General features: G+C 41.7%; 1 protein-coding gene across 1 annotated transcript in view; it reads right to left on the bottom strand.

The window, feature by feature from the left end:
* The window catches only part of PLCXD3 (phosphatidylinositol specific phospholipase C X domain containing 3), a 211,097-nt gene that overhangs the window by 90,251 nt on the left and 98,709 nt on the right, over positions 1–22,137 (bottom strand). Inside the window, exon 2 of the mRNA XM_073621754.1 lies at positions 1,303–2,011. Coding sequence (XP_073477855.1) covers positions 1,303–2,011 — 709 coding nt within the window. The remainder of the gene's footprint in view (positions 1–1,302; positions 2,012–22,137) is intronic.

The raw sequence follows: 22,137 nt of genomic DNA on the forward strand, positions 1-22,137 counted from the left end.
ATTTAATTAAACAAGATGAAGTAAAAAGCTGATTGACAAAGAGGACCTATTGTCCCATTGCAGGTTCAGACAGACCACATGGCAGAAGTGATCAACATGGAGCTTTTATAGAACTTAAGAGCAGTTAAAAATCAACTGTACCCAAAAAAAATTTCACTATACTTGGTATAATGGGGAAAACTTCAATGCACATTGCAGGACCCCAGCACAACCATGACAGACCATGGCAAATGTTTAATTTCTAGAATCGTTAATGGGGTAGATAGTGCGGCATTTTTTTTTGTCTTGTTTCTCAAAACATGCCTCAGTAGTAATGCATGATTTTTAGAAATCTTAGGCAGACACTGTCATTTTAACAGCAACAGTGTCCGCACATAGCCCACTCCTCCAAGCATGTATGCTTACCCAGCTTTTCGCCTACCAAATACAGCATCCCCACCTATATATGTTTCATTGTCAAATGGTGTTGGAAATTAGATAGAGGGTGTTGTCATAGCCATGTGACTGTGTTCGGGCCTGGAGACTGGCCATTAAGGCCCAAACACTGTCACAAGGCTCATGTGTTCCACTATACATGTAAGCCTCTGGAAGTATCTTTTTAATGATCCAAGGTGGGGTTAGATTCCCATGAATGCTATTTAGCTATCTTTATTACTATCAGCAAAACATGAACTGGTGTTGGATAACATTGCTCTACTTAAGGCGGAGTTCCACACTTTTTCTAGTTTATTAAAGGTCAGCAGCTACAAAAAGTATAGCTGCTGACTTTTAATAAACAGACACTTACCTGTCCTATGGTCCAGCAATGCGGGCGCCCGGAGTCACGCTCCTCTCCCCCTCCTCTCTGTGATGCTGTCATAGCAATTGTGGGCACCCAGCCGTGACAGCTTACGGCTTCATGGCCGGGCACACACTGCACATGTGCTCTGCTATTTGCCAGGCAATCTTCTGGGACCTGTGACGTGTCCCAGAAGATGGCTGGCAGGGAGGGGCCACCTAGGGCGAGAGGAGGAGTCGCCTAGGCGGCCAAGAAGAGGAAGGAGGAAGTAGGACAGGAAGTCACACTAAAAAGAAGATACACACTACCCCCCCCCCCCCCCCCCCAAAAAAAAATGACATGCCAATAGTGGCATGTCAGGGGGTGAGGAGTGCTTAAAGCGTAAGTTCCACTTTTGGGTGGAAATCCGCTTTACCTTAAGATCTCACTTTCATGTATATATGTATAACTGGAAATGGCATTTCAAAGGTGAATTTTACGATCATCTTTAAACAAGAAATCAAACTTTTTAATCTTTTTCTTACCGTTCTGTTATAGTTTCCCTTAGTCCACTGGTAACCCCTTTGACAACAGTACTAGCTTTTGGTGTTAATACCACCTGAGAAATAAAAAAGGTGCCTTTCTTCCTCCGTTCAGTAATAGACGACTGTAGAAACTGAATTAATTTTTCTGTGTCCGTGGTATTAGCCCATGGGGCTGGCATCATCTGCCCAGGCCAGAGAAATGGAACTTCTAGTGCCACTGGACTGTGGTAGAACACCAAAATTTGGTAGTTCCGTTCCCAAAGATAATGAAGACTTACTTCCTGGGCAAAAATAGCTGGGCATGTTTTGTTCCCAAATATGTCCTTCAGCATCTGGACTAGATTTTCATGATGGTACTTTTGCATCCCATAAAAATGGTTAAAGTCCAAAAATACCACTTCCTTCGGGTGAGTGTTCAAAAAAGCATTGATTTGTTCAAGGCCTTCGTTAACTTTGGCACTAAATAATCCATGAGCGAAATATAACTCATTATCAGGGTCTCTAGGTTTCGTTGAAATTCGAAAGTCAAAATATCTTATTCCAGCTTCCATTTGGCTGGTAAAGTTCATTGTTTGGGTGGCCAACCACTTTCTCATGAGCTTTTTGGCAACTGTTCCAAACACAGATACAAAGTTCTGGACAGAGTCTGGCTGTTCTGGTCCAACTGGAGATGCCTCATCAATGTAGAAGCTGAAGGAGTCATGTGATCCTGAAATACAAAGAAAATCTGTAATTCGTAGTCAAAAGCAAAGAGTAAAAACATACCTTGAATGTTTGCACATGGCTACCATAAACCTCCCACTAAAATTTACAAGTGCAGGTTCAAGTTTGAAAGCTACTACTTGAATGTATGCTATAGACAACAGCCATACTTCTTGTTTTGCCTTTTTTTTTTTGTTTTTGTTTTTTTTGTTTTGCCATTTTTTTGATCAGCCCCAGAGAGCATTTATTTTTGCAGTTCTCACTCTGCTCTTTTACACTGACCCTCACTTCCCCCTCAAGACACTGAACTGTCATATGTTCACAAGACTCATGTAATAGGACCAATAGCTTTAGCATGTGCAGGTCTGCCCTCTAAAATTCTGTTGGACGCTTCACAATTAGCACCACAGGATGACTTCATACTCTAGCTGCTGGTTGGTAAATTAACCATTTCACAAGTGACAACTGAAGCAGCCCATGGGCCAATTCAAGACCAACTGCTGCCTGGAACATCAACTGTACTAAAATTTTAGAAATGTTACTGGTAAGCCAACTATGAAATAGATAGTACGAAATTTGTACTGAGAGAAAATCAATGAGGATGCCATTACTGCCATTGCTGCAGCATTTCGTTTTCTGGCTGCCGAGCTCATGATCTGTGACAAGTATGCTATGTACAGGGTCAGATCTCTTTACATGGTAAGTGATAAGAAAGTACTGAAGCCGCTTATTCTAATATTAATATTATTATTCTAAGAAATACAGTAAATATTCTAAGAAATTATATTCTAGGAATATAATATTCTAAGAAATTAATAGGCTAAGAAATTCTAACTGCAGCCTTGTATTTGTCTCTGTACAAGTTTATTTTAAGTACTAGTTTTGTGCCAAACCATCATGTGGTGAAATAATTCATAAGCAGGAGCTACCTGGCACAGGCAGTGGAGATTATATTCCAAATTGGGAATTTTCCTGCAAGTTTGCATGTTTTGAGGCAGTGGTTTAAAAAAATCCCGCCAGCTGTATTGTTGGTGTAGTTTCCAGCAAAATGCACCTTCTGGAGGCATAAATAGGAACACTAAAATGGCATGTAAATGCACTGTACAAAGAATGCAGACGTTTGAATGTATTCTGAAAGCTGAACTCTGGGCTGAAGAAAAAGTTACCCTCTCGGTGTTTCCCCCTACACACTGCAAAGGTTAAATGCTCATTTTGTCTAGGGAGATAGGAATAAGCACAATATTTCATTTATTCCTAATTTTCCCGGCAGCTGGAACTCTCTTATGCTCTCCAACACTTCCAGGATGTAGCTGGGCCCTCTGTATTCTCACATACAGTGCAGGAGGTTACAGAACTGCAAATAGTCAGGCAGGGAAGAGGGACAGCTTTGGAGGCTGGTCTTAGGAAGAGGTGGAAGCTTGTGGGAGCAAAGAATAAGGCAATTGTTTCATCTTATTCCTTTCCCCTAGACAAAATTAAAGGGTAACTTTTTCTCCATTTCAGAGTTCAACTTTCAAGATGAGTTTGGTTCTTTTGCTTCGTTTTCCATGCTTCACTGTTGTTCTTCTAATGAGTACATAGAAGGAGGGAACCAAGTTTGCCTTATTGTTTTGTATTTTAAGATCTGCATAAAATTTCACTTGCCTGTATCTCTGATTTACAGACCATTTTGACTGACTTAGGATATTATTTTGCTCCAAAAGACATAATGTAATCATAAATAGGCCCAAATGCCCCACATTATATGGACACCGCGTGGTAAATGGAATCTAATGTGGGACATTCAGGCCTATTCATGATTAAATTATGTCTTTTGGAGCAAAATAATATCCTATTGGGACCTTGGATTAAATGATTATGGTCCTGTAATTAAATATTATAAGTAATTTTAAGTTAATTGAATATTTTGAATGGAATTTATGTGCACGGGTCATATCCGGTTTGCCACATGATTTGCATAAATCCGTCTGTATGTATATAAGGGAGGAGCGGGTCAATATGGTGGGGAGGAGATTTATATTGAGTTAGCGCGGCGTGATCTCCAGCTTCTGATGACGTCATGTTTGATGATGAAACGCGTAAGGCTGGAACGCACGTTGTGCTACGTCACATTCAGGTGGAACGCACGCTGACTCCGGTGTGAGTCTTGCGGCTTCCACGGCCTCCACTGCATAGTGCAGTTGTTCGCACAGGAGGTTTAAAGACTACCCTTTAACATTTTATCTGTTACACTGTTGTAGCCCATTGAGGCTTTTAAAACACTATCGCTACAATTTTACACTATGAGGAGTTCGTCCTCTCTTCTTTCATTTAATACCACTGGTGACATCCAGTTTGGAGTGATATCCAACGTTGGGAAGAGGATCTCGAAGGATTTGCCTGAAAGACCCAAGGAGGATGGGGAGACCCAAAAAGCCCTTTATGATCTTTCCTGTCATAAGCCAGGTGGATCTACAATGTCTTGTGAGTGTGCATCTACACTTTATCACTTATCGCATAATCCATGTAGGAGGAAGCCTTTTCATTGGATGACTTAAAGAACACTAATTTTGTGACTTTGTTCAGTCACAATTGTTATTTATTATTCACTTTATGCACATGACTGTTTACACAAATTTTTATTTGTGGTTTTGTTTTTTGGCACTGATTTGTTTTCACACACATGTGTTGAGTGAGGGGTCTGTTTGCTAAGATAGCCCCCCCCACCGCTCAATTGCAACATTGTTTGCACATTATTTGTTTTGCATTAGGTTATGAAGTTACACATTGCCATATTATTAATTCTGTTATTTTGATGTTGGCAAGCGCTGTTTGCACATAGTGTTCTTTGTGCACAATTTTTTTGCATCCACTTTGAGGCTGGGTTCACACTGGTGCGACACGACAGCCGTCCTACTTTGGATCCGACTTTGCCCTGCGACATGAAGCCGGCATGTGTCCGACTTTCAATGTCCGACTTGGATCCCCGCCAATGCCCGGCACTGTGTTTGGTATGAATCTTTAGGGGGAACTCCGCGCCAAATTTTAAATAAAAAACCGGCATGGGTTCCCCCTCCAGGGGCATACCAGGCCCTTGGGTCTGGTATGGACCTTGAGGGGAACCCCCTACGCCGATAAAAACGGCGTGGGGGGTCCCCCCCAATCCATACCAGACCCTTATCCGAGCACGCAGCCCGGCCGGACAGGAATGGGGGTGGGGACGAGCGAGCGCCCCCCCCTCCTGAACCGTACCAGGCCGCATGCCCTCAACATGGGGGGGTTGGTGCCTTGGGGGAGGGGGCGCGCTGCGGCCCCCCACCCCAAAGCACCTTGTCCCCATGTTGATGAGGACAAGGGCCTCTTCCCGACAACCGTGGCCGTTGGTTGTCGGGGTCTGCGGGCGGAGGGCTTATCGGAATCCAGGAGCCCCCTTTAATAAGGGGGCCCCCAGATCCCGGCCCCCCACCCTATGTGAATGAGTATGGGGTACATGGTACCCCTACCGATTTACCTAGGGAAGTGTCAATAAAAAAAACCACAGTACACAGGTTTCAAAATTAATTTATTGGGCAGCTCCGGTATCTTCTTCCGACTTCTCCCGGTGTTCCGCCTCTTCTCCCGGGCCCCGCCGCTATCTTCTTCCAGCTCTATTGCCAGCGAGGGGCCCGGTCTGCTGCCACTGTCTTGTCGCCGCTGTCTCGCCGCTCCTTCTCTTCATCTCTTCTTCCGATGTTGACACGACGCTCTCCCCGGCTGGAATGCTCTCTGTGCGCTCTGCTCTGACTTATATAGGCGGTGACCCCGCCCCCTTATGCCGTCACAGTCTCTGGGCATGCTGGGACTGTGACGGCATAAGGGGGCGTGGTCATCGGGTGATGACCATGCCCCCTAAAACGTCACAGTCCCAGCATGCCCAGGGACTGTGACGGCATAAGGGGGCGGGGTCACCGCCTATATAAGTCAGAGCAGAGCGCACAGAGAGCATTCCAGCCGGGGAGAGCGTCGTGTCAACATCGGAAGAAGAGATGAAGAGAAGGAGCGGCGAGACAGCGGCGACAAGACAGCGGCAGCAGACCGGGCCCCTCGCTGGCAATAGAGCTGGAAGAAGATAGCGGCGGGGCCCGGGAGAAGAGGCGGAACACCGGGAGAAGTCGGAAGAAGATACCGGAGCTGCCCAATAAATTAATTTTGAAACCTGTGTACTGTGGTTTTTTTTATTGACACTTCCCTAGGTGAATGGGTAGGGGTACCATGTACCCCATACTCATTCACATAGGGTGGGGGGCCGGGATCTGGGGGCCCCCTTATTAAAGGGGGCTCCTGGATTCCGATAAGCCCTCCGCCCGCAGACCCCGACAACCAACGGCCAGGGTTGTCGGGAAGAGGCCCTTGTCCTCATCAACATGGGGACAAGGTGCTTTGGGGTGGGGGGCCGCAGCGCGCCCCCTCCCCCAAGGCACCAACCCCCCCATGTTGAGGGCATGCGGCCTGGTACGGTTCAGGAGGGGGGGGCGCTCGCTCGTCCCCACCCCCATTCCTGTCCGGCCGGGCTGCGTGCTCGGATAAGGGTCTGGTATGGATTGGGGGGGACCCCCACGCCGTTTTTATCGGCGTAGGGGGTTCCCCTCAAGGTCCATACCAGACCCAAGGGCCTGGTATGCTCTTGGAGGGGGAACCCATGCCAGTTTTTTATTTAAAATTTGGCGCGGAGTTCCCCCTCAAGAACATCTGAGCACAAGTCGCGTGCCAAAGTCGGATCATGCAAGACGGCAATCCGACTTTGATCCGACTTCAATGATAGTCAATAGGCTGAAGTAGGATCAAAGTCGGACCAAAGTAGCACAGGGAGCATTTCTAAAGTCGGAACGACTTGTGTCGGACCAGTTATGACGGCTCCCATAGGGAAACATTAAATTTCACACGTCATGCGACATGAGCTCCCAATGTCGGAGCGTTTGTCGGACCAGTGTGAACCCAGCCTCAGGGTTGAAATAGCAGCTGCAATCTATTTATTTGATTGATTTGGATAATTTGTATATAGGCGCAGGTGTATTGTTTAACACATTCAACCTATCCTGACTCTACTGATTTTGTCTGTGTCCCTATTGGAGATATTTGAAGTGAAATTGCCACAACAGGGACACAGACAGCAATATAAACTTAACAGAAGCTTCAACCCTTTATTACTGTATCCTAAACCAGATAAAAAGTTTTGGCTGCTAATAAGACACTACAGGAATTCTTGACTATACCGGACTCGGAAACATGGTGCAGAAGTGGAATTTTCTACCTATCACACTTACTGCCGGCACATTAAAGACATTCGATACATGAAAACTAGAATTTGCACTCTCGAATTGCATGTTTTTCTGATTTCTACAGGTCCGACATGCAATTTGCTCCCAGTTTCCAAACTCATTACCTAACCCTACTTGTAATCCTATAATGGACATAGTCAAAAGTGTAGATCCCCAGAAATTAATATCAACATTCTATAATATGCTTCATACTCTCTCATCCACTAAAATAGCTTACAATATAAAATCAAGATGGGAGGGAGACCTAGGAATCCTGGAAGACGAGGAATGGAGTGAAGCATTGGACTCATGCAAAGCTGTCTCACCCAAGCTATCTGACAGACTGACCCAAACATACATCCTACACCACGCATACCTCACATCTATAAGAATAGCAAAATTCACCCAGGGACAACCCCCTACATGTTTATTATGTAGTCGAGAAACAGACACATTCTACCACCTCCTGTGGTCCTGCCCCTACATATAGGGCTTCTGGAAACAAGTGGTAGATTTTCTTCATGACAATATGGGATCTCCGCTGACCCTAGACCCCAAACCATGCCTACTGGGTATTTTCCCAGACGCTGACACTGACAAATACACCAAAACTTTTATACAGGAGACCCTATTTTCTGCCCGGAAAACTATTGCTAAACTCTGGATGAGACAGGTTCCCCCTAGATTATCTGACTGGAAAACTGACGTTAATAGCACATTGCCCTATAAAAAATTTGTCTACATTAATAGAGGGTGCTCTGCAAAATATAACAAAGTCTGGGACCGTTGGCTTAATACAACTGACACATGTGTGTAGCACTGCAGAGCATATCTCCTTCTTTAACGTACCACCCTACTGGACCTGTACCATACAGCTCATTCTCTTCAAATCTGTAAAATACCAAATGATATATTGATACCCAAAAAGATCTACTGTATTGCCACATTGTAACATTCTTTATAATTGACTAGAGACTTCTGGCTATCACCTACGTGAGTAATATGTATAATAATTGTGCTGAACAAAAGACATAATGTTTGTGCATTGGAAAATTGTACAATTATTTTTTTGGGGAAATAAAAACGTTTTAATTAAAATTTTTGCTGTATATGTTTTTCTAAACAAATAACTAACTTAGTATTTTTTTTTTTATATATCTGTACTTTTTACCGATGTTCATAAGGCTTAGTTGCCTTTGTATTAAGGTTGCCAAATGAAAAACCTTTGAACATTTATTCTGAATTTAATATAACAAAACAAGCACCTACTGAACTCATCTAAAGTACTTACACATTTATCTGTGAAACTCCGGGAGAGATAAAACTTTCAGTCTTTAAAAGCTGAATGTGAAAATGATTCTTTAACAGTGAATTTTACCATAAGTGGTTTTATTTCTGTGTTCATCGCTGCAGTATAGCCGGCGGGAGTTTCGATCAGTAATTGCCGGGCATCAGTTATCTTGCCAGTGACTAATGATCTGTCAGGGCATGAAGACAAAGTGGGTATGTTGCATATCCCACCTCGGTAATCAGCACAGGCTGACAATGACATTCCAGATTCACCTGCCATAATAGATACAGAAGACATACTAAGCTATAGAGACAGGCAGCCCACTGTGACTGAAACTGAGATGTTCTCAGTGTACAAACACAACTCTTCCAAAGAGCGACTTCGAAAAAAAATCTTTTTATTTACACCTTTGTATTCTATCTTTCCGTGTATCTATCTAGAGCACAATTTTTCAACCTTTCAACCTTTTGTAAACAGCAACTCTTGAAATAATTTTTAGGTCTTGGGAAATCCTGCTTAAATCAATTCATTGGGAATCAGTGGAAAAGTGCCCCTTACATTGGTGGCCAGTGAGAAGAATGCCTTACAGACAGCTAAAATAATCATTGGTCTCATTCAGAAGGCTCTGCCAAGTTGCATTGGTCCCGGAAATATGCAGACACTATTAAACAGCAATCACTGGAGTAATCCAAGGGTTCCACAGAACCCAGGTTGTGAATGACTGCTTTGAAGGATTCCTAGGGTTCCACAGAGCCCTGGTTGAGAATGACTGATATAGACTTTGCAATAACATTTTTTTTAAAGCTATAGCATTCATTCTCTGTCTAAATGTAAGAACCTTACCAACCCTCATGGGTAAAGAACTTAAAGCTCAATTCTGAATTCCTTCCTCTGGTCCCTAGTTCCTTCCTCGTGGAGTGCTTCTGCCCAACCTGAGGGTGTATTTTTTTGTTTTTTGCTTTTTTAAATTCTTTGATTTTCAGTAACTTTATTGGTCCAGTCTTGTGAAATATATAGTCTTCTCCAGCAGTGGGTGGTCAGTACTGCTTTCTGCACCATGTGAATTAAGGGTGCTGTGATGTTCATTGCGCCCTGCATTTAGGACATGTCCTCAGCCTTCCAGGTTAAAGAGGAACTTTACCCCCTTTCGTAATTTTCTTTTTGTTCCCAACTTACCTTTTTTAAGTGGTTATTTTTAATTAAAAAAAAATCATGCACCCAGCAAATCCAGTGTTGTCCTGTTGTAATCTCACTATAAAAAGGCTGCTAGTAAACGGGCCTTTTTAGGTACTGATATATATGCTAATGTACAGTGTAAAATTACAATTGCATGATAAAATCACATAAAACAATAAGTAATTTCATAAGGAAATGGTTGAAGACAATTCAGCCATACACACAGATCTATATCTTTCCAGGTATCATTTATACAGCATAACCTCATTCATGAGTATATTGACAGATTTTTTTTTCCCAGGACTCAAAGTTTTCTAGGTTGTGTAACATGAGTATACCAAGAGCCTAATCTGTAAAAAGATATTTAGAAAAACATATGCAACTCTGTTACAGGAGAAGGCAAAAAGTAATATTGGGAAATATGGAGAATAAGAGCGAAGGTCCGCTTGAAATAGTTCTGTGTCATTCACCCTGGAAGACTGAGGGCATCTAGTGGGAGAAAGCTATTACTGGAAAGGACGTGAGTATTGCATGCAGAGTTTTATTTAATTATTTTCTACACCTCCAGAAGGAACTTTCCAAAAGAACATTAAGCCCAGAGTTGGGCACATCCTTCTTTTTTGGTGCTGAAAACACACACTATTGCTGCCAGACGGAAGCCTCATTCATCTGTTTCTGCTGTTTTGCTACTGTTGAACTCTAACCTACAAATTGGGGTACTAAAACCTTTCTAAGAAAATATTAGGCTGTATATTCTATGCAACATCCCTAAGTTCTTGTCTTTCCAAGTTTCCAAATAGCTCACCTCCATCATTTTCAATCACTGAGTTTCTGTTTTATTGAAGGCATTCCTCACCCCACCCCAAAATTTGAGAAGCACTGATTAAGAGAAAAAGGAAAGCTGGACATCTTTGTATCAAAGCTACATTTAGCTCTGAGCATAACACTTCAAATTATGCTTTGCAAACTATCAGCAAAATCCTGCTTATTACTGCCTATTTTCTCTCCCACTGTACGAAGTGACAGCAATCCAGTGCAGCAACAAGGCTATTGTCGAGATAATAAGCATTCATCAAAGAGTGAGACTAGGAGATGGTAAGCTAAATAGAGGAGCAAAAAAGAGTGGTTAGAACTGCCGCATTAGAGATGTGAAGAAGAGTAGGAAACAAAAATGGTACGAGAATATTTATTCAGTTCTACCAACTAGAAGGAAGAAGACTGAAAAAGGAAGAAGTCCATATGGAAATTGAAGATGATGCAGGGAGCAAAGGAGAGGAAAGAAATAAGGACAGGAGAAGGGGAAGAAAAAGCAAAAGAGTGAAGGACAAAGGGAAAAGAGAAGGATAGAAGTAAGGGCAGAGAAGGAAGCGTAATTGGGGGGAAGGGAAGAGAGAAGACTGGAGGGCAGGAATGGAGTGATGAATGGAAGGTAAGGAAAGAAGGAAGGATGTAGGAAGGTAGGGAAAGCGATAAGGATTCAGTGAAGATAGAGAATTGTGGAAGAGAAGATAGAAGAACCATGGAAAGGGAAGGAGGAAGGATGAAGGGAAAGGAATAGAGAAGGATAGAGGGAAAGTCAGAGAACAGAAGGGAAGAAAGAAGGATGAAGGGGAAGGAAGGCAAGATAAGAAAGAGGAATGGTGGAAGGGAAGAGAGAATGTGGGGGGGGGGGGGGGGTGAATAATGAAGGGCAGAAAGGGATGAGAAGGGAATGGAGGGAAGGTAAAAGAAAGAAGGGAGGGAGAAAGAAGAGAGTAGAATGGTAGAATGGGAAGAGAGAATGATGAAGGGAATGAAAGAGAAGAATAGAATAAAGGGCAGAGACGTTAAGGAAAGAAAAAAGAATGAAAGGAAAGACAGAAAGATGGACAGAAGGGAAGAGAAGTGAGAGGACTGCCTGAAAGGAAGGAAAGAATAATGGGGAATGAAAGGTAAGAAATAATGGTGAAGGTGTAAGAAGACTGCAGAACATAGGGAAGGAAAAGGAAGAAAGATGAAGGGTAGAGAAGAAACAAATATGGACAGGAAGGAAGGGTGGAGTTTTTAGAGTTCTAAATGTACTAATTTCTTGTAGTACATAATTAATTTCACAGGTGCTGCAGGATTTTACACCCCTTATCATATACATGCAAAAAAGCAATAGGTTATGCCACGTCCTGTGTAATTCTCAATTGCTATCAAGATCTCCAGACATGTTACAAACTTACCCACAAAACAGAAATGCTAACATAGATATACAGTAATAGTATACAATATCTCACAAAAGTGAGTACACCCCTCACTTTTTTGTAAATATTTTATTATATCTTTTCATGTGACAACACTGAAGAAATAACACTTTGCTACAATGTAAAGTAGTGAGTGTACAACTTGTATAACAGTGTAAATTTGCTAATAAAAACAAACACATACAGCGCTGGCAAAAAATATAACCACACCATAGATTCGATACTATATAAAAAAAAGTGCTCTGTGCAATATTCCTATAATATGAATCCAAAAATAACATGAATAAAGTGCTAAATACGTAGAATATATATGGATATACAATTAGTGCAAAACCCAAACCAATTACTAATTAATAGATTACTATTTGCTAGTTTAGCACATGTGTGAAGTGCCAAATGGATATGCAATTGGTGCTAAACACAAACCAATTGCTATTGAAAAACAATATAACTTATGTGCTAGAATAAATAAAATTAATAGTGGTTAATAGTCCCAAATAAATGCCATCAGCTAGACTGCTACACAGGGCTTTTGGTGGCGGTCTCACTGGAGAGAAAACAGCATCTCTTCAACCTATGCTGACAGTCTGTCTCCTGGAGTGCTGCAGTGTGATGCCTCTGATGTAGATGTACTAAAAATGGCTTATGATCGTAGCAAATAGGTCATATACTTGTAGGTGTCAACCATCGAATCAGACCCAAAAAGTTAAAGAAAAGCGATATAGTGAAGTATTGCGGAGAAAAAAATCACTTGCTCATGATAGCGCTACTCACAAGATACTTGGTTGCAAACAGGCATGTCAGAAAAACTTCCGCGATCGCCGCTGTAAGCGTGCGTTCCACGGGAACAGGAAGAAACATCACTGGTTAAGCGTGAGTCGGATGTTTCGCCGACGCGTTTCGCCCCTCCCCCAGGGCATCATCAAAGACGCCCTGGGGGAGGGGCGAAACGCGTCGAGTATCTTCTGAGTAGCGCTATGATGCGCAAGTGATTTTTTTTTTCTCCGCAATGATTCACTATATCGCTTTTCTTTATCTTTTTGGGTCTGATTCGATGGTTGACACCTACAAGTATATGACCTATTTGCTACGATCATAAGCCATTTTTAGTACATCTACATCAGAGGCATCACACTGCAGCACTCCAGGAGACCGACTGTCAGCATAGGTTGAAGAGATGCTGTTTTCTCTCCAGTGAGACCGCCACCAAAAGCCCTGTGTAGCAGTCTAGCTGATGGCATTTATTTGGGACTATTAACCACTATTAATTTTATTTATTCTAGCACATAAGTTATATTGTTTTTCAATAGCAATTGGTTTGTGTTTAGCATCAATTGCATATCCATTTGGCACTTCTCACATGTGCTAAACTAGCAAATAGTAATCTATTAATTAGTAATTGGTTTGGGTTTTGCACTAATTGTATATCCATATATATTCTACGTATTTAGCACTTTATTCATGTTATTTTTGGATTCATGATTATAGGAATACTGCACAGAGCACTTTTTTATATAGTATCACATCTATGGTGTGGTTATATTTTTTGCCAGCGCTGTATGCGTTTGTTTTTATTATTTAAGTACTAGTACTTTTCTTACAGCAGCGGTAATACACTCATGTATTTGTTTTAATTTGTCACGAGCGCTGCATCATATATATAAATTTTTCTTTTTTAGAGTGTAAATTTGCTGTCCCCTCAAAATAATTCAACGCACAGCCAATAATGTCTAAACGGCTGGCAACAAACATGAGTAGACCCCTAAGTGAAAATGTCCAAATTGGGTCCAATTAGCCATTTCCCTCCCCGGTGTCATGTGACTTGTTAGTGTTACAATGTCTCAGGTGTGAATGGGGAGCAGGTGTGTTAAATTTGGTGTTATCGTTCTCACTCTCTCATACTGGTCACTGGATGTTCAACATGGCACCTCATGGCAAAGAACTCTCTAAGGATCTGAAAAAAATTATTGCTGCTCTACATAAAGATGGCCTAGGCTATAAGAAGATTTCCAAGACCCTGAAACTGAGCTGCAGCACGGTGGCCAAGACCATACAGCGGTTTAACAGGACAAATTCCACTCAGAACAGGCCTCGTCATGGTCGACCAAAGGAGTTGAGTGCATGTGCTCAGCATCCTATCCAGAGGTTGTCTTTGGGAAATAGACGTATGAGTGCTGCCAGCATTGCTGCAGAGGTTGAAGGGGTGGGGGGCCAGCCTGTCGGTGCTCACACCATACGCTGCACACTGCATCAAATTGGTCTGCATGGCTGTTGTGCCAGAAGGAAGCCTCTTCTAAAGATGATGCACAAAAAAGCTCGCAAACAGTTTGCTGAAGACAAGCAGACTAAGGACATGGATTACTGGAACCATGTCCTGTGGTCTCATGAGACCAAGATAAACTTATTTGGTTCAGATGGTGTCAAGCGTGTGTGGCGGCAACCAGGTGAGGAGTACAAAGACAAGTGTGTCTTGCCTACAGTCAAGCATGGTGGTGGGAGTGTCATGGTCTGGGGCTGCATGAGTGCTGCCAGCACTGGGAAGCTACAGTTCATTGAGGGAACCATGAATGCCAACATGTACTGCGACATACTGAAGCAGAGCATGATCCCCTCCCTTCAGAGACTGGGCTGCAGGGCAGTATTCCAACATGATAACAACCAAACACACCTCCAAGATGACCACTGCCTTGCTAAAGAAGCTGAGGGTAAAGGTGATGGACTGGCCAAGCATATCTCCAGACCTAAACCCTATTGAGCATCTGTGGGCATCCTCAAATGGAAGGTGGAGGAGCGCAAGGTCTTTAACATCCACCAGCTCCGTGATGTCGTCATGGAGGAGTGGAAGAGGACTCCAGTGGCAACCTGTGAAGCTCTGGTGAACTCCATGCCCAGGAGGGTTAAGGTCAGTTAATATTACTCAGGTGCCAGGCTATCAGGGTACAGCTACGTTGGAGCCATCTATACCTCCACCCCAACAGAATTAGTGGATGACTTGCCTTTAAAGTGACAGCAAAGGATTACCTTAAGGCATATGAAATATTAACATCTGGTGAGTGTAAACCCTAAGGGGAGTGTGACTCACGTGGTGGCATCCTGGGTATGTGGTGCATGAGTGATAACAACTAGGATCACTGTAACAAAAGCTTCACCCAACTAAAGAAGTAATTTCACCTTTTTCCTATATGTTGAATCATAAAAAAGCTTGTCACATGTGGATGGACTGACATGAGCGCTGCTATAGCATTTTAAGGACATAAGATGTATTGGACTTTTTAAATGTTATTAGTTTTACTTGGATATATTTTTTTTTATAGTAGCTGCTGATACAACTAATATAAGATATTTTGTTTTATTTATCTTATTTAACATAATGGCAAAGATTTACTGCTATGTAGTTAATATCATCCCTTTGAAGAATTTTTTCTTTTGGCGCTGAGTGGCGTCAGTAGGCTGTCACTGTACACCTTTTCTGTTTTTATAATATTACAGGAAAACTGTCATCTTCTTGGGGATGTAAAATTAAAATGAAGACAGCCATTTGCCCTGAATCCACCTTTAATTACAGTTAATGGGGTAATTGATATGTTCAGTAAAGTTAAGACCGTAGACATGTTGAGTGTAGCTGCATAGTAAGGTGACATTTTAGAACCAGTATCATCTTCTGCTAGTCATATTTAACTGGCCAATCTTGACATTTAAAGAAAGACAAAGCAACATGGTTCATAGCCCCCAGCCACCCAGGATATCTAAAAATATTTTCCAGTTTAATGGTCCTTTAAATGTTTGCTGGAATAACATGAAATCTGTAATGAAAACTCTCAGGCAGCACTAAATGACAGCCATGCAAGGTCCACAGATACGTATTCTTCACTCAAATCAATTTCCAGTCAGTATTATTCAGGATTATGACCAACAGCAAGCTGAAAACATCTTCTATTTAGAGGATTCGGAGCACAGATAAAAATACTGAGGAGATTAGTCTAGTTCAGTAAGTAATAAGAAATTAAAGCTATACAAGCAGTGGAAAGGTAAGTACCAGTCCAAGACTAACAGTGAGCCTGAGTTATAATATAATACTAGAGCTTGTCACATTATTTCTAACTAAAATAAGCACAGAACCTTTTGTGTGATTAAAGCGTTACTAAAGGCAATTAAAAAAAAAAAACGAAAATAATAAACATGTTGTACACACGCGCTCTGCGCAATGGTACTGCACACAGTGGCCCCCAAACCTCCTCTTCTGGGGTCCCCTGCCAGTACTCTTGGCTCCTCCTCTTCTGTGTCTGCCCCAAGCACTTGCTATGGGGGCAGTTATGTGAGCTTGTACCCAAGCCAGGCTCTGTGTGTCCATAAACTTTGATTGACAAAGTAAAAAAACGTTTTGACTTTAGAATTACTGTAAGGTGTTTTATTTAATTTTTTTAAAGGGTACAACCCTGAAGACCCCAAATCTGTTTTTCATTTTGCTTGGCTTCATGCTTCCCTGTAAACTGGTTTCTGTAAACAGCAAATCATGGCAAGATGATAATTCTAAGCCATTACCTTGTAATTAGAAGCAGCCTTTTCAGCCTGCCACACATGCTCCTTCAGTTGGCCAATCGGCTGCATATCAGGTATTTGCATGCTTCCTATAGACCTGAAAGGCAGCCCATTGGCCATCTGATGGCGTATACAGATTGACAGCACTGCTGCTACTTATAAGCCAGTGGCTTAGCATTGTCATCTTGCAACAGTAAGTCCTGTTACTGGCAGGATTTCCAGAAAAGAGATTTTGAAACTGATGAAAAAAATTATTATTTGTGCAAAAAAAAACTGTATACAGTAAAGCATGATGCCAAACATTTTAAAAAATTGATTTGCAGAATAAATTATCGTTAATGGTTTATGAGAATTGGAAACTTTCATTTGAACTATCCTGAACCTGTTCTTGTGTCAAAACTGTCCCTCAATTGCCTTATTATGTTATATTTTTCAAAATAACAATGAAAAATACCACCTTATCTTTCCAGGATCACCACAGCGGGCCAAGAAGGGTCTAACCTGCTTTATCTTTGCCGCAGTCAGGGCTATAATACCCAGACATTGGAATGCTAATGTCATTCCCAGTAATAAAGAAAGGGTGTCTGAACTGAATTATATTATGCGTATGGAGCAAATGACAGCAAGCCCACAGGAGGAATGTCCAAAATTCATTGCTAAATGGCTTGGAAAGATTAAGGCACCTCAGATATTTTGAGACTGTACCTGTGACCTAGCTTCTCACCACATATGAATATAGGGGACAGTGAAGGAAGCCTGTAGGGAAGGGGTCTCCCCCTTTTTTTAAAAAAAAATGTTTTCTATTTTCTTTTTTTTTCATTTTTGCTATTTTTTTTAATGGTTGATGGCATGTAAATGCAAAGGTCTATGCACAAATATAGAATTGAATGGCAAACAGGCTTAAATTTAGTTTTTGTGTTTGCTGATGAAGCCAAATGAGAATTCCTGATGTTAGATTTTTATATGTGACTAAGTGTATCATAAAAAAAATGGTTCAATAAAGCTTTGAAAACTGAAAAAAAAAAGAAGGTTTGCTTTTGGGTTTAATACCGCTTTAATTGGAGTGTCTTTATCCCACCCCCAATCTTGGGGAAGAGTAGTGTTGGATGCACTTGACTAACAGATTAAAGCTGAACTCCTACTAATGTTTTTTAAGCAGTTACAGCAACAGTTTTTTTTTTTTGTTTGGGATAAAGGTTTTGCATAAATGAATAAAAGCTGACTATTGTAAGCACCCCTACCAATATTAAATGGTTTGTCTCAACCCAGTAACTTCCACTTTTTCTGGACAGTTTAGTTCAATAAAGGAAGTTAAAAATAACAGACTTACTATCTGGACTAACAGCTGAAACTAAAGGTAAAAAAGCCTAATAAAGGAACCCACTGCAACCACCACATCTGGTAAACTAAATTAGTTTCCATTTCTTGGTAAGCTGCAATTTATTACATTTTTGTTTTTGAGTTTAATGCCAAAGCTAAAGCCGCAGTATATAACAATCAAATCTGAAAACAAAAAACAAAAAACAGAAATACAAAAACACTAAATAAAATAAGATAAACCACCATAAATAGAAATTAAAAACAACCTTAAACCCCCTTTAAACAAATAAACCTTTTTTTGTCAAGCAATTTTAATCTAATTTAAAGGGATTGTAAAGTCTCATGGTTTTTCACCGTAATGCATTCTATGCATTACAGTAAAAAACCTTCTTTGCTGCAGCTACCCCAATAGCGATGTGCACGAGCCCAGCGGCTCCAGCCGCTGTCTCTGTCCTCATTGGATAGATTGATAGCAGCAGGAGCCACTGGCTCTCGATGGTGTTAGTCAAATCCAGTGACACAGGAGCGGGGGGCGGGGCCGAGTCCCGCTGTCTGTGTCAATGGACGCAGCAGGGTACCCTCATGAAAAAACGGCTCCCTATGGGGCACCCAATGAAGGGGAGGAGCACCGGCGGGGCACCCCAAAAGAGGAGGATCGGGGCTGCTCTGTGCAAAACCCTTGCATAGAGCAGGTAAGTATAACATGTTTGTTATTTTTCTAAAAAAAAAAAAATTTGAACCTTTACAACCCCTTAAATCCAAGCGGCTTGATAAGCATAATTTAATCAACAACAAATTCAGTATTTTGTAGTGAAATTCATTTCCCCCAAATCATTCTGGTTACATTTGATTTTAGGCCCCTTTCACACGAGGCGGACTCCGCTTCCACAGAGTCCGCCTCGGTCCGCCGGCTCAGCGGGAGATCTCTCTGTTGATCTCTGCTGAGTCAGCGGATGACAGGTCCCTCTCTGCTCACTGAGCGGGGAGGGGATTGTCAAGAGCCGCTGTTGCCTATGGAGAGATCGGACGAAAACGGACAGCATGTCCGTTTTCATCAGATCTCACCCGATCCGCCAGCGACGGATCCAAACGTAGAGGCATCCGTCTGCTTTTAGCGGATCGGACCGGGTCGGATGTCAGCGGACATGTCTCCACTGACATCCGTCACTCCATAGGCTAACATGGAGGGTCCGTTCAGGTCCACTGTCAAAACTGACAGGCGGACCTAAACGGTCCGACTGTGTGAAAGGGGCCTTACAATCTGCATTTTACTTTTAATTTACTGTGTCTGACTTGTCTTTCTCCCTGGCATGGCATACCTAAACAGGTGTGAGCCTGAAAAAAAAAACAGCTCAGCTCCCATAATGTCACAGAAACCTTTGCTTCTGTGGCACTGTGCGAGTTGTCAGTCCCCAAATGTATCAGTCAAAATCAGTGTGGTACTGTGCAGTGGATAGACAACATTTGTCGATAAGGGTGACTTAGGGAAAAAAGGGGTTGCAGGGGTATACCTTGCTGGTGCTTGACTTTAATGGCATGACAAGAGGCAAAAACTGTTTTGATACAAAATATATAATTTTACTTTTAGCAATTAAAATCCAAAAAGGGATATGAGAAAAAACACAATAATATAAAAACATCAAAGGGTTGTACTATGGTGTGATACAATAACACCTCTAACACCTTCTAATGTACTTATATCATATAAGCTTGAGGTGTAGAGGTAGCTCAATTAACTTAGTTAAAGGAAATGTATAATTTATAGACAAAATACCAAATTGTGTTTAATTTTTTAGTAAGCTAAATGGGATATTTAATAATTAGAGGGAGCTCTAGGTTTATATTCACATACAGTATCTGTTCACAGAGCTCAGTAGTTCAAGCTCCAATTTACAGACATACTTGTATGAGTCAGAGCAGCAACCCCTACCTCCATACTCTGTTCAGAGGAGGGCATGGAGTTTCACTCAGAGCAAGCGAGAGTATAAAGACAAACAGCTTCTGCTGTGCTCTCTAAATGCACATTATGCTATGTCGGTTATGTGTTAGTTCCGTGATGCAAAAATACACAAACATACAAACCTATACACTTAAAAAAAGCTTTACATTAAAATAGATCAAAAAACATTATAGTCTACCCCTAAAAGAAAGCTGTCATGAGATAAATACAAAGGCTGCCACTGCTGACTATTGATCTGGACTTAACTTCACTTGCTGTTTTCTTGTTCCAGGTCAGTAAGTCACATCTAGCATTTTCAGAAGAGAATCAGCATTGGTAGCTGACCTATATTCTTAATGGCAGGGCTGCTTTATAAAGACACTGTCACTTTAGCCATTCAGGGCTAAGAGAGAGTGTAATCTGCTGACTCGCAACCCAATAATACCTCCTTGGTGATCCAAAGAGGTAAGCCATTACCAAAACACCTGATGTAGGAGCCTAGAGAGAGCAATGGTGTCACCACCTCAGTCATGTGACAAAGTTTGGGTCCATCAATTGGCAGCTAGGCCCAATCACCTGCTCCCCCATTCCAACAGAACTGGCTATTATGCTCAGACTGCAATGAAGAAGGAGTGGCCATGGATCACGTGAGACCTATCAGTGTGTGGGAGTCATTTTGCCCTGAGTGAACAATGTGACTACTCCATCATTAACATTATACTCCCCTACCAACTTACAGATCTTTAAGTAGAATCCTAAATAAAACTTAAAAAGGGGGAACCAGAGTTACACCATCCTGACAAGACCAATAAAAATGGCCAAAGTTCCCGAACCCTAAAGAAGACCAAAAGATGTCAAAGCCAACAAAAGAATTTGCGGACATTGCATTGCTGAAGGGAAGGTATAGTTCCACCTTCATCAACTGGTCTAGGTGACCTGAGTGACAGGTAACTCCACATGCATTTTTTTTATCTTCCCTTTCTTTCAGCTTTACAGTCATCAACTGTTACAATCACTGCCTGTCTTAGAGTCTCAATGACAGAAGGGGAGGTGATGGGAGACTTCTTTAATGGGTACACATAAAACAGCAATAAAACTCTTAATTTTTTTTTTTGTTTTTAGCTAGTGATCTAAATATCACATGATATTACCATGCCAAGTTATTTAATGCAATCTAGTGTGATTTAATAAAAACACAGACAGTATAAAACGACTGCCATTCTTAATAAGACCAGGCGTGTCTGGATGTACATGCTGTTTAGAACATGGTGCTTACATCATGTCTGTCAATGTAATGGTACTACTGCACTACTAATGAAATAATACATGAAGTTTAATTCAATTAGATAAAAGGTTTCCATGTTTTTTGTCTATGACGCCTTAGTATCTAGATACGGATGATGATGCTAGACTAACTTCACTAGATTACAAAGCCTACTGTGGGCAGGCAGGCTATTTATTGTTGAAGACACATGCTATGTCTTCTCTGCATTAAAACAAACGTACCTGCCTGTTCACTATCTTCTTTAGAATGTACAAAGGGCTGAGCTTTACTTATATGTAACAACTCTTGTGCATGGGCGGGACTTAGTCAACCTGTGCCAGCCAATCAAGACAGTCAAAGAATCAGCACTTACAAGAAGCTGTGAGAAGATGTTGGCACCAGCGAGGAAGCTTCACTAAAGTGGAGCTGGGTATTTGTGGACTTTAGTTCAATTTTGAAGCGATGGCTAAGTGTCACAAAAAAAGAGAAAAACTTGCCCCCTGTCCTAATGAGCTAGTATGCAGGTATGGTTTGCGCTTCATATTGCCTACTCCATGGTGCCACTTCCGTCACAATTCCCGTGATGATAAATTATCAAAACCCATTAAAGCGGTAGTAAACTCTTGGAAAAAAATAGAAAAAGTTCCTTCCTGCAAGGCAATATGATAATGTGCTAGTATGCACAGCAGACTAGCTCATTATAAAATACTTACCTTGGAATTAAGCCCTCCAGTGACGTGCTCTCAAGGCTGCAGAAGATTCCATCTTCACCCGGTCTTTCTTCCGGGTTTGTGGGCTTGGCCACTTAAATGGCTGAGCTGTGATGACGTCACTCCAGTCTCGGCCACGGCACACAGCTCTGAAGGAACGGCATTGGTATGCATTCTTTCAGAACACATGCGCCAGTGGCGTCACTGGCTGCTGATCGCTAGAATATCTCTTAAATGGTGCATGTTTAGGATATATTCATTTTACCTACAGGTAAGCTTTATTACAAGCTTACCTGTAGGTAAAAATCAAAATGCGGAGTTTACTACCGTGAGCTTGACCAACCTCCGCAATTTGGTTGATTACTAAGTTGAAACTAGCCAAAAATGCAT

The sequence above is a fragment of the Aquarana catesbeiana genome, linkage group LG01 (genome assembly GCF_042186555.1).
Source record: "Aquarana catesbeiana isolate 2022-GZ linkage group LG01, ASM4218655v1, whole genome shotgun sequence".
Taxonomy (NCBI): domain Eukaryota; kingdom Metazoa; phylum Chordata; class Amphibia; order Anura; family Ranidae; genus Aquarana; species Aquarana catesbeiana.